The sequence below is a fragment of the Lipotes vexillifer genome, unplaced genomic scaffold (genome assembly GCF_000442215.2).
Source record: "Lipotes vexillifer unplaced genomic scaffold, Lipotes_vexillifer_v1.1 scaffold1267, whole genome shotgun sequence".
In the NCBI taxonomy this organism is placed as follows: Eukaryota; Metazoa; Chordata; class Mammalia; order Artiodactyla; family Lipotidae; genus Lipotes; species Lipotes vexillifer.
Window position 1 is genome coordinate 748,247 of NW_006790372.1, and position 13,740 is coordinate 761,986.

Here is a 13,740-nt window from a genome sequence, read left to right on the forward strand (position 1 = left end):
AAAAAAAAAAAAAAAAAAAAAAAAAACTAAATTAGGTATTTAGTTTTCTACTTTCTTTTAATATAAAAATATGTTCATATATAGTATACTGAATGGGCTTTAAAAGAGATTTCTTACTACTCTCTATAATATACTATATTTCACAGGTATTTTTTCTAGAAACATACAAATTAAGCTCCATCTAACTGCCCCATCGACATTACACGAAGCCTGAACTTAGGGGCATTCGTTGATATTAGAGGTTTCTTTCGTCTTACTTTTTAAAAAAATGACAGGGGCTCTACTAAAAATTTGATTCATATTTCAACTGCTTTCCTATAACACCTACACACCAGCATTGAGTGAATGGTTGATAACATACTAAAACCTAGCAAATAATGGTGTGATTTCAAGTTTACTTTACAAAATATATTTGTCAACTCTTGATTAGCCATGCTGGTAGAAAGGAATAATGGTATCCAAAACAAGATAATCCAAAAATAATTTAATTTGCTTTTGAAATGCATTATGGGAACTTGAGCCACAGATTTACCTTTATAATCCTGTTTTACTTAGGCCAATATTAAAATGAGCTTACATTCCCGGAGCACATTCCAAAGAACAGCATAGGAAAGGAAATAACCCAGAAGCTTGCTGGGTGGCAAAGGAAAGCACTTTGGGATTAAAACTCCATCAAAAACAGTCTGCAAAATGAATCAAAGGGCTGACAGTCATATCTTAGTTCTGTTTCCTGTTCGTTTTGATATCATTCCACCACCAGAAAGGTAAATGTCGATGCTTTTAATAATGTGATCTGATTTTGATGGATTACTTCCACTTGAGATTGACAGGTTATAAATAATTACTGTACCAGGTATTCTTACTTTCTGATTAATCAAAGATCTCTTTAATGACAAGTTAATTCCACCCCTTTTAATGGGAGGTATGCTCTTCAAGTAGTTTTTCTCCATAAGGGAGAAAACTCAATGGACTCTGGATGGGTCAAAATATTTTCCTACTCTTGGCCCCCCAAAACTGGCAGGTATCATTTTCTTCTCAAAAACAAACGCAGTAAATGCTTCTGGTTCAATCTGTCTAATGATATAAACCTAAACATTAATCTTTAGTATACTAATAAAACACACATGACTTCAGTATCCCTGGAAATGTGTAGGGCGAGCCAGGAAGGCAGTTCCTCCAGGGCATTCCAGGCCTCTTCCCATGAATTGCAAACATGCCTCTATTACAGCCTGAAGTCCAACACAGCAATGGTTCCTCTGCCCAGAGAAGCCCAAATGATAACAATATATCCAGTTAGCCTCTCATTCTCTTTCCACTCTCCCCAATCTCGTGGCCTCAGTTATATTTCTAACTCCAATCTTCCTAGAACTGAAAAAAAAAAATTCAAGTTCTTTTGAAAATTTCTCACTGTTCATTAGTCAACATGCTAGCCATCCCCATGATCAACTGGTGATCACAAACAAGCAGGGGCAAACAAAGCACTGAAGACAAACAAATGAAAGTAAATGAGGAGAAATGGAAGCATTTACCCCAAAGATGAGTGTATAGTAATACAGTTACATTATTTAGCTTAGCACTGCTTCTGGCTTATATACAGTTTTTTTTCCCCCAATAAGAATAGATCATCACACCTTTCTGTGCCCTGTAAATATATGGGAGGATGACCCTCAAGAGCCTGATAAAAATCGAAGTGCTGTCCCTCAAGGGTGAAAACTAGCAATAATTGCTGCTAGTCTTTACAACACCAATCACAGCAGACTGTTGTCTCCTTTACAGATTAGAAGATCAAATATGCTTCTCCTCATGGCGGCAATGGTTTTGTGATGGAATACTCAAAAGAATCTGTTAAGGGAAATGGATGACGCTTGTAAACCTCCATCTCCTCAAAGGTCAGCTCAATTGTTTCACACCTGCCCTTTGCAGGCAGGCCCTGGACCACTTATGCATGTTCATTCCAGTCTTGATTATCTGGATACAAACTATCTGGGGATCAGCTACAGGATTTTCATCGCAGGTCAGCTTTGCCACTACCTCCCAACACACACTTGGGCCACTTCACTCTGCTGCCTAGTTACTGCAGACTTAAAGAATGCAAGTTACTAGAACTCTAATATAGGCAGTCTCCGATTTACAAAAGAGACATATCCCAAGGCTCATTGTTTAGTTGAAGCTCAGAATAAATTATCCTACGGAAACAATGTTATAAATAAATGGCGGATAGGTCCCTAGGTTCACCCACACATGCCTGTATTAAACCTGCGCAGGTCCTGAACTGAGAGAGGAACGATTTTGACTGCACCCAATGGTCACTTATAACATCATTTCTGTGGGGAGATCTGTTTGAAGTTTCAATATGAGGCTCCAGGAAAAGATCTCTTCTAGCCATGGCAATAAGAATAGGGTCCCCTAAATTCAAGCAGCTAAAATAGCTGGGGGCAGGCTGGCAGGAGAAACTATGGTCAGAGCTGCAGCCACAACAAGGAGTCCTTCATAGGAGGTGGCAGGTTTGCGTGTGAGGACAGTGTTGATATGCCTTCCAGACCAGAGGCACAACTTATGAAGAGGCAGGAGTTAAACACCACACTTATTGGTCAGACCTTCAAGGGCACCATGGGTGCACACGTGAATCATTTTCAAGGTGAATTTAGAGGTAGTCTTCGTGGATATTCTCTCTGAGTTTCAAGTCTACAAGTAGCAAATTAGTAATCACAGAGAGGCCAACTATATAAATTGTGAAAACTAGCTCAAGTGACTACAGTTTATGGGGAATTGGATATTCAGTAAATCCAGAAGGTCTGGCTAGCATCAGACATATTGTGGTCAGCCCAACCAGAAAATGGCTTTAAACACCAGCCCAGCTGCCTCTGTGCCAGCAAGTGAGAGCAGGGCAGGCAGCACAGCCCGGGACCTGCAGAACAAGAAGGCCACAAGGAAGGCTGTTCCTGCGAGCTAAGCGCAAGCAGCCTGTGAACTAGGAGTGGCAACGTCTGGGGAAAGAAATCCTCCCTCTGGGGGCCTCGAGGGACTCCCAGAACAGCCTCACCTTTACAGCTAGAGAGAGACCAGGAAAGGCATGTTTTCCTGAAATTAGGGACACAAGTTTGGCAAAGGACACAGGAGGGTAAGACTCACATAATGCAATCAGTGCAACCCTAACCAATAAGAAAGGGCGTGTCAGGAAACTAGGGAAAAAATAGCAATAATTTTCTCATTTCAATAAATAGATATTTAACTACATATTTTCCATTAATTCTAAAAGGAATTAAGTCCTCAGTCAGAAATTGTAAGGTACCCTGTAAAAGAATGCAAATTTAAACTAGGATAGAGGTCTACATTAAAGAAAATCTTTGAAAATTCTTATTGCTCAAGTGTGCAGCCCAACATTTTCAAGAGAAGATGGAAATCTAAGACCTGTTGCTGCACAACCAATAACCAATGCAGAATTGCTAGAGAACGTATTTTCATTTCATATGGTGAGTGCATTATCTTGGCAATTTTATCAATAGCTTTAAAATTAGCAGTCTAATAGTTGTGGTAAAAACTGAGTGTGCTGTAATGTATTCATTTCATGATTATAAAAGGTAGCCTTTTTCATCTCTCATTTCTCACTCAGGACTAAGCAGTACTTTCCAGTAAATGATCCTCACCATCTTTGAGCCTGGCAGCACCTCTGAGACAAAACATACTGCAGGCTTTAATTAAGCATTTGACAAAAGCTATTTTCCAATACTGCTAATAAAATGTCTGAGCTATTTGAGCTATTTTTACATAGTCTTAAAGCATTTTCAAAAAGGTGCTAAACAAAATGAATTTAATTTTAAAAACGGATTTTTTGGTCCCAAGGAGAGGATTTGATTTTCAAGGCTTCTAAAGTCTACTTTCCTGACTGCCAAAAGCAAATTTGCTTTTTAAACAAATGAAGAGCATCTCTTTCTACAGTGCTTTTGCTTCCACCTGTCTCATTTTATTCTGTTTTTTCCCCACCATGAGGGTGCAGATTAAAATATCAGATTTTATACATATGGAAAAAATGGAATTGAAAGACTTTTGGCCATAACTGGCAAATGTCAATGGATTATTTGGAAAACCACACATAGGTGACTTCAGTTAAGGAAAGGACCATTACTGGAAGTTTACTGAATGTACCCCTTTCATTCCTTTCAGTGTTTCCATGGGATCCAAGTAGATACACACACTATTTGTGTTTGAGAGGTAAAGATGAGCAAACTCCTCCCCCAGACTGAAAACCTTCGATTCCAGTACAGGTCAAATTCTTTTATTCTAAAGCTATGGCAAACAGTTCAATGTAATGAAAATGACCCAAGCTCTGGTGGATGGCTCACAGTTGTAACACTCCGAATGAACTACTTACGAGATTGGATACTATCAAATTCAAGAAGACTTTAAATATTCCCAATCCTTGCCTATATAATAATCTTTCATCAACAGGAAAATAACATATTGAACATCTGATGAAAGGGCAGTGTGGTGTTCTGGGTGGAGCACTGGACTTGAAATCAGATGTATGGGTTTGATTTTCTGCTCTGCCACTTACCTCTTTGACCAGGGGAAAATTCTTAACACTAGCTTCAGGTCCAGTACCTACTGCCCCCCAGTAAAATTATGAATGTAAATATGCTTTACAAATTATAAGGCAGTAGGCAACTGTAAGGCATTTCCTCCATCAACAAGCTGACAGTTTAACAACGATCCCTTTTAAATCACACACAGTATTCCTGATTTCTCCCTACACCAGTTATCCTCATCTACTCCAACATGAAGACTTGGGGGGATCACTCGAAGAAGCCCGAGTTTGTTCCCCAAACAATTCCCTGCCAATGACTGAAGTGTTTTGGTTCATATTTGGTAATTAGGGGGAGGAAAAGAAAGCAAGAGATCTTATTCGAGTTTTGATGCATGTGTGACATTCAAGTCCCAGTCCTTGTATAAAGAAGGTCTTTTGCTAGTGAATGGCCAAAATTTTTACCTGGGAAGCATCACTCTTAAAAATGGAATGAATGCACATGGATAATGATTGCCAATAACTTTAGTTAACTTTAATTGAATGAAATCTTTAATTGTTATAGGTCAAATATATCTGCTCCAAATGACTGTCCAGTTGTTTTTTTTTTTTTTTGGTGGGGATGAATGTTGTTGCCTAAAATAAGTGACCCATCCATGGTGACTGACATATCTCTGCTATATGGAGATTTTATTCTAGTAACGTATAATAAATAAGTCCAATACAACAAAAAATTTGCTCTCAAGAACCTATAATTTATATCAAGAGGAGTTGGCAGTAGTACACTGAAAAGAAGCTTATATCTCCTTCATGTTAATAACAGTGTCTACAATTTCAAAAGGTAATTACTACAGATTTTTTTCTTTTTTTTTTGCTTTTTCATACCAGGTGCTGTTATAACTTTACTAATTTGGCTGGCCAATTCTCTCACCTCTCTTAGATCTGCTCTTATCTTCCCATCTCTGGAATGGAAAAAATCAGTGAATTTTTTAACCTTAAGTCATTTCAAACTATGAATTCTGTATCAGATACAGCAGTAAAAGAGGCAAAAATGCATTCGTGGGTCAGGAGTCATGCTAAACCATATAAGAAATTTCATTCTCCCCCTAAATGCTAATACTTATAACCCATGTGTTTAAAATGTGAAGATTTCACACTTCTTAAATTATTTCATTTATAAAAAAGTCAAGTCCAGGTTATATTTCTGTGTGCTTCTTTCTAACTGACTTGAACAAATGGCTTTGAAGTACTTACTTATATGCAATGTGACTTGTAGGCAAATGAGATTATATATTAATTTTGTGTTATATGAAAAAAGTTGTCTCACTGCCTTACGGGCTCTCTTCATTTCGCTCAAGTTATAAACAGATCCCAACTATAAAGATCCCAACTCTGAACAAGCATATAAGCCATTTTAAGTGAAAGTAATGACTAACTGAAAAGTGGGATTTGGGGACACAGAACTTTAATTTAGCTTTGTGTTTCTAAAGGTGATAATAATAAGAACAGTAACAACAATGGTAATAGTAGTATAATAATTCATGTATAACACCAACTATGTGCCAGGAACTGTTCTAAGCATTTGCCATAGATTAAAATTACTCGGGGAGATATCTAACTCCTAATGAAGACTGTGCCTTTGCTCCTTTGTCAAAGCATATTTGTTATTTTCTAAGATGATCTTTTTTTTTTAATGTTAGATAGGAAGGTGAAGAGAGATCAGAAATGGGTGAAAATTATTCTATAGCTTTATAGAATCAGAATTAGCCAGCTTGTTCTTAACCCTTCACAGACAACATTCTACCATATCAATTTACATTAAGATGGTAGCGAAGGTAATTTCCTGCAATGAGTTCTTTCTATATATCCTCCCTTTTATATATCTCAGCAAATTACGTGCTTTAATCAGTCTCAGGACCAATCATTTTGGCAAGAAACTAAGTCATCTGTTGAAATTGTTGAAACTTCAATGTTTGTTAATCCAATGACAAAATTAAAATATCTTACACTTGTAAAGTGCTTTAAAGGTCCAAGGTGCTTCCACATTCACTCTCTTGTTTTAACCTAACCACCTACCTCCCTGTGAGATACAGCCTCCTTGCTGTAGTTACTCAATAAAGTTAGGAATTTCCTCAATGAACAACACATTTAGAGAACATTAAGCCTCCAGAATAGCTACAAAGTCATTTGAAGTTATTCATAAATCAGTAACTTATGCTAAGATAATGTTAATTATTTTAGGATCTAGATAATATTTGGGAAGACAGGGTTTATTTAAGGAACAAGAAATTTTCACTAATTTTCATCTTTGCTTAAACAAAGAGTAGTGGAAAGTATGGACAAACCTCTATGAAAACTTGTCCTTTCCAAAGTACCACAGGGACATAGACAGCTATGGAACACCCACATCAATATCATAAATGGTGTCTTCAGCAGTTAGGTTCAAACAGTAGCTTAAGACCAATTTCCAGGTGTACTTTACAGAATAAAATAGATCTGTTCTTGAAAAGCTGGTTATGAATTAAATTCTTGGAAATAGATCTGTATATTTGAAGTGCATGGTTCTAGTAGTAGTGGTGATTGTGTGTGTGTGTGCCTGCACGTGTACGTGTGTGTGTGTGTTGGGGGGAGCTCACAATTTAAAGGAGATCTGAATTGAATCCTTTGGCAAGCCAAAGCATCCTTTTGTCGTATTAATGATCACTCTTTAATGTGTCCGTGCTGCAAACGTGAGTTTTTGTATGGCAAGTTTTCTAAAGCAGGGGGAGAAAGGGGAGGGGGCCTACACCTGCACTAAATAGGGAGCTTGTTAGGTGACTGCTGTGATCAGTCCCCAACTTGTTCTGCCTGATCAAGCACAGTGGGCAGAGATCCAATCACAAAAGCATTCCACAAAGCAAGCAAAGCAAAAATCTTCACTAAACTGACTACTGGAATGAAAACTGCTGGGGTCCATCCCTTCTCTTCCCTGGAAAAGAAGCACATTCTGGTAAAGAGGGAAGGCAGTTGAGGCTATGGAGACATCATCTTCCAAAATCATTTCTTGAGAATGTCTCCAGACACCCTGATAACAACATTGCACGATGTACACAGCAGATTTACTTGAAGTCTTATTTCCAAGATCCTATTCTCTCTTATTTCTTCCTTTGGAAAAGTAACCCTTTAAAAAAAACTTCCACTCTTCCAGGGTAGGCTGCCCCTGGGGTCAGGTCTTCCTCCAGCCCTTATTATCTTGCTTACTGAATTGCCCAGAAGATGCACCAATTAGATGTTTTAAATGCTTTCTAAACCTTTCACACAATATTCATACCCATTATAGTGTTGTCACCATACCCTCTTTGGGGGGAGTTACAGGAAGAAAATGAGGCACAGCAGAGGTGACTTGCCTGTCATGACAAAGAAAAGGAATGCTCAAGGTTTCTGGCAATTTATCCCGTGTAGAAACTAAGCAAATCAACACAAAAACACATTCCAGAGCCAAATACCCTCTTCTTTCAATCACCTGTTGTTCTGGATTATTTACCTTTTGTTCCCCCCAGACGTTCATGCTAACAGTTGAGATTTAACTTTCTTGGTAAATCACAGCAAACCAGCATAACGCTGACTGCTTTTTAAGAAAGTAACTTTCAGAAGGAGAATGTCATCAACCCCCAAAGGTTAACAGTTGATTATTACTGCTCAATATTCGGTGCTCTTATTAAATTTCCTGCAATTAAATATGGTCATTAGTAGAAAAGCAGCTTTCCACTTGTTGATTTGAAAATGAGTTGATGGGATTCAATTTACGATGTCCTGTTTGTATAAATCACTAAGCGTTAGGGAAGGATATCTGAAAGCATCCTCATGCTACATATCCTTAAGTTTGAACTACTCCTAAAATGTAGAACCAATGTTTAAATGATAATCGGTTCTTTCCGGGTAAAGAAACTTATCATTAGATTAAAACAAGTTTTTGCAACGATCACAAGGTATTGCATGATTAAAACTGAATTCTACTTTCCATGCTAAATAAGCACCAGTGAATGAAATATTAGCTCACATTTTCCTTACACTGCAGACAGAGTAGTGCATCGATCGATTCATTAAGCAATAACCATTAACTTCAGGGAAATGAATTCTAAACTCACCAACCTCTTTGGGGAGAGTCGAAGCTCTCGTTGTCAGGTCTGGCAAAGTCCATTCTCACGTACGTGTCGTCGTCGTCAGAATCTTCTTGCTCTGGGGGTCTCGGCGCCCGGCCGCGGCCAGGTGATGGAGGGGGAGCGGCGGCTGCAGCGGCAGCCCCGCTGGCTCTGTTACCTCCCGCAAGGTCTGCCGATGGGTTTTGGGCTCTGGGGTTCGAGCCACCCGCAACGTCTTGGACCCCTCTTACCGCTTCGGCACCAGCAGCATTAGCAGCAGGTTGGAACCGGCGGACGGAGGCGGAGTCAGATCCCGCGGCGGCCTCGAGGCCCGCGGCGGCTGCGCCGCTGCCCGGGGCAGCGACCAGGGTGGAGGCGGCGGCTAAAGCCCGGCTCACGGCTAAGGTTGGCGCGGCTGCTGCGGCCGCGGCTAAAGAGGCGGAGAGGTCTCTCTCGAGGCTGTCGGTCGGGAAAGCAGAGACGGCGGCTCTGGCAGCTGCAAAGAAACTTTGCGAACGGCTTTGTGGGCGTCTTCTCTCGAGCTCTTCTTCCAGCAGCAGCCTCGCTACAGGTGGTGGTTCAGAGCAGCGACTGGGGGAGAGAGAGATGTCCATACAGCACTCAGAAAATGGGTCGACCACGTAGATGCGACCTGTTTCAGCATCGTAGCGAATGGCACTGTCAGCAAAAGGCACGGCTGGTGTCATTGCTGGGTTGAAAATCACTTCAATGTAGTCACCTCCTTCCTCATTAGCACTGTTACCTGTAGCACTGGGAGGAAGAGGCTGAAGTGGCCACCTAGCACCGTCCAGAGAGAAGGGGTTGGCACCTGGAATAGCTCTTAAAAGATCTGAGAGGTCGTTTGCTGGATTTGGAAATGGCACTCCGAACTCAACATTTACGTAATTCGAAAAGGCGAACTGTCTGGGGTCGGCAATTATGCCCCACAAACCTGGCAGTCTTTGAATACAGGGAGCTGGCATATTGCTTCCTCTTTTAGGGAAGTCAATCTTGATGTAGCCACTAGCGCTGTCGGCTTCGTTCTGCTCGTGTGTGGGTTTTTGTGGTTTTGGCTTGATTTTATTCCCTTTTGTAATAAAAGGAAGTCGATTAGGTCTCTTAGTCTTGTTCTTGGGGGGCCCATCACCTGAACGCTTGGAAGGTGATCCCTCATCTCTAGACTTTGAGAATGACCCCTCAACTGAAGGCTTTGAAGTTACATCTTTGGGGCCTCTGTTAGATGAGGCTTCTTTGTCTAGGCCCTTCCCCAGGAATTTTCCAGGTAACATTGGTACATACTCACTGTGGTCACTCTGCCCCAATGGAAAGCTCCGAAAAGCATTTGGCAGAGAGAAGTAGGAGCTCCAACTTTTGGAAGAAGAGCCTCCCTGAGGATTTCTGGGGTTTTTTGGAATTGCACCAGCTCCAGGAGCCATAAACATGTAGTCACTGTCACTGTCATTGTCCTTTGAGTCATCCTCTTTGTCAGGATCAGGTGCCTTTGGAGGACTTGGTGCAGGTGGTGGGCTCACTCTGGGAAACATCATCATGTACCCTCTTGAATCTTCGAAAGGTGATCGAGAGTGGCGCTTCTTTGACACAGAGACATTTTGAGGAGCCATTGGCATATAATCACTGGAGCTTGAGAGAGGGGCAGCCACCCCTGGCCTCATTGGCACGTATGGGTCATCCTCATCTTCATCAAAAGCTCTGGCCCTGTGGGGACCCTGAGCTGCACCTTCTGGGGTCTCTGTGTCTTTAACTTCTTTGGCTTCTTTGCGTTCTTTTGTGGCTCCTCTGTCAGCACAAAAATAAAGTCGGAACCTTCCCCCAGACTTTCCTTTTCCACCAGTTGCTGCAGCTGGCGGGGGTGGAGGTGGTGAAGGTGGTGGCATTTGCTGTTGCTTGCTTTGAGTTAATTTGCCAAAGTAGGATCTTTTCTTCAGAGATTTCCCATGATCACCATTGCCTTCGGAGCCTTTCCCACTTCCTGAGCCTTTGCCCCCTCCAGAGTCCTTGCCCCTGCCTGAGCCATGGCCATCTCCGGGTCCTTGGCCACGGCCTGAGCCGTGCCCACCTCCAGCTCCCTGGCCACTGCCTGAGCCATGCCCACCTGAGGTGCCCTGGCCATCTCCTGAGCACTGGTTTCCTCCTGCACCCTGGCCCCCGGAGCCCTGGCCACTTGAGCCCTGGCTGCCACTTGAGCCCTGGCCACCTCCGGAGCCGTGCCCCCTGCCCGAGCATTGGCTTCCTCCAGAGCTCTGGCTACTGGAGCCTTGGCCACTTGAACCCTGTCCACCTCCTGAGCCCCGGCCATTTCCAGAGCCCCAATTGTTCATGGGCATATAGTCGCCTCCGTTTCCTTCCTGATCCTCTTTTCCCTGAGGATTGCCTTCTTCCCCAGAGTTGCCAGAGCCGGAACCAGGTGCTTCAGAAGACAGGCAAGCTCCCTCGCTGGGGGCTTCTGCAGGGTGCGGGCCATGCACGGGGCTGGGTGCTACACGGCGAAAAAAGCTGGCTGGCACTGAAATCGCTCTCCTGGATCTCCGCGCTCTGGGCAGGTGCAGTCTTCCTCGCCTGGAGGGGGGCACAGGCTCACTGGGTGCTATGTAGCGCCTGGAGAGAAGCATCTCGTCTTCCCCATCACCGATGGCCCTGAGGTGGCAAAACTGCTCAAAGCGGGACCTTCTGAGCCAGCCGCCGGGCTCGAGCGGCAGCATGTCCAGGTGCCTCCTAGTGGACAGCAGGGTTAACAGGTGGGCGCCGATACTGATGCTGTAGCTGCGGCAGCGGGCTCTGTATTCGTCTGCACACAAGGCTCTCATCTTCTCCAAAAACAGCTCGTGCATGTTCTGGGCCACCACACAGTCATCGACCTGCATCCAGAGCTCCCCCGGACCGATGACGGTGGACCTGCCGACTTCCAAGAAGAAATACTGCTCCGAGTGCCCGCAGCGACGGATGCTCAGGAGCTGGACGACCACGCTGGCCACTTCGGTATTTAGCCTCACAAACACAACCTCCTCGTCGGTAAGACAGAGCCGGAACACGCCGCTCAGCTCTTTTCTGTGCCCCAGCCCCCTGGGTTTGACTATTACCTGCCACACATCTTTGTAGAAGGGTGGCTCCGCCGCCGCTGCAGACGCCAGTGCGGCCGGCTCTCCATCCGGCTGCGCGCCGGGCGTGCCGCAGCGGCGGCGCTTGCTCTCGAGGATGAGGCGGCTGAGCAGCAAGTACCAGCTCTCTTGCTCCGACTCGTTCTCGGCCACCATCGCGAAGTACTCGTCCTGGGTGAAAAGAGCGATGAGGTGTCGGTACCTTGCGTCGGCTCGCTGGCTCACCGAGAAGCACTGGTACAGGGTGATCACGCGCCGCGGTGGGATGAGCGCGGGGACCGCGGCGCCAGAGGCAGCCGCCGCTGCTGCAGCCGCCGCGGCGCGGACACTGTGCCGGAACTTCCTGGCATTTTCGTAGTATTCCAACCGAGCTGGGGCGTCGGCGGTCTCCAGTTTGAGCACGAAGTAGCGCCTGTGGCCATGCTTCTGTTTCCGCAGGTAGCCGCGTTTGCAGACTTCGTCCCCGACGGGGAGGTCCTCCTCATCGGACTCGGAGTCTGACCGGGAGCCAGTGGCCGTGGAGAGCCACATGGCTCCCGGACAAGACGACCCGGTCCCAATGAGTGCGGTCGGGGTTCCCGAGGAAAGAAGTGGGGTGGGCGCCACCGCAGCTAGAGCTGCCGCTGTTGCCGCTGCTGCAGCTCGCAGTCTCCTTGTCGCTTGGTCGCGAGTGAAGGAGCAACTCGCCATGGTGATGCACGATGGTTTTAAGGTGAGCGGGCAGAGGCGGGGGGGCTCGGGGAAGCGAGGGTTGGGGGAAGAGGCCGTTTACCCCCGTCCGCCCGCCACAGCCCCCTCCCGCTTCGGCCCGCGCCCCCGCCCACTCCACTCGAAGCGCGCGGCGGCGGGCAAAACAACACGTGACCGCTGCCTCACGCGGCGGCCGCTGTGGCTCCGGCTACCAACACAGTGGAGGGGCGCGAGAGGCCGCCAGCAGAGGTGTGCGAGGGAGGGGTTAGTGGGCCCGAGAGGCGGGGCCACCTCCTATCCCGCCTAGACCCTCTTGGAGAATCTTCCGGCCTCTGGGCCTCGGGAGGACCGACGGGAGGAGGAGGGGCTCTCTGGCCACGCAGGTCCTCACGAGGAGTCCACGGAGGCACGGGCGTGGTGGGCGGGGTTTGGAGGGAGAAGTTCGAGAGACGCGGGAGAGCGGCCCGCGACGGGGGCAACGGCACGGTTGGCTGGAGGGGGCGATAGGTGGCGGGAGGAGGCGGAGCCTCCGCAGCTGTCTTGGGCGGTGCAGGGGAGAAGAGCTGGCAAGGTTCCGGGACAGTTTGTTTGTTTATTTGGGAAGCCGAAGCCAGGTGAAACTGTTACAAGGTTTTCATTGGATGGGATGGGAGCCAATGGGAATGTCTGGCAGGGAGGCGGCCTCGAATTAATTAGTTTGGGGGGCAGGAAGGGAGCTGAGGGGCGTGGAGGAGTGGCTTGGGTCCCGTAGTGGGCTCCGCTGTCTGGTTGTCGCGCGTTCGGCGGTAAACAACCCTCTGCGAGTAGCTATTAATGGTAGTGATAAACTCGTGCAAATCCCCAAGCCATGGTGACCCGGGACCGAGCCGGGCGCCCTCTCTTTTTCTTCCCGTCCCTCACATAAATTCTCTCTTTCTGTCACAGTCTGGTCCACTAGTTGCTGCCGCGCACGGCGAGCCGAGAGTCTCGGGAGAAAGCGTGGGCACCCCCTGGAAACGTGTTAACCACCAGGGCACTCAGACCTGCCGCCCACTGCGCTGCAGGCACTCGCGAGCTCGCTTCAGCCCTGACAAAAGCCCGCGAGTCTGAGGCACACAGATAACATCGATGCCTTCAAAATGAACCTAATCTTTCATCAGGGCGCGTCTGTAGCCCACGAGACGCAGGTTGGCAAAAGATGGTGTTTCTGGCTATTAGATTAATGCTGACTATGAAAGCACAAATTTGGGGACCTGCAAAACAGCCATGACGAAAAAAAAAAATTGGACTCGATTCTTACTCAAATACACCA

At 45.8% G+C, this 13,740-nt stretch overlaps 1 protein-coding gene across 2 annotated transcripts; it reads right to left on the minus strand.

The window, feature by feature from the left end:
- Positions 1-8,543: 8,543 nt before the first annotated feature.
- On the minus strand, positions 8,544-12,512 carry IRS4 (insulin receptor substrate 4). Of its 2 annotated transcripts, XM_007463670.1 has the most exons (2): positions 10,826-12,512; positions 8,544-10,795 (listed from the first exon to the last, which is right to left on the minus strand). In XM_007463670.1, exons 1-2 carry the CDS (start codon positions 12,447-12,449, stop codon positions 8,646-8,648), a joined length of 3,774 nt encoding a protein of 1,257 aa, XP_007463732.1. In that variant the 5' UTR covers positions 12,450-12,512; the 3' UTR covers positions 8,544-8,645. The 2 variants fall into 2 exon arrangements, with proteins under 2 accessions (XP_007463732.1, XP_007463731.1); XM_007463669.1 differs by having other exon boundaries at positions 8,646-12,449.
- Between the last annotated feature and the right edge of the window lie 1,228 nt (positions 12,513-13,740).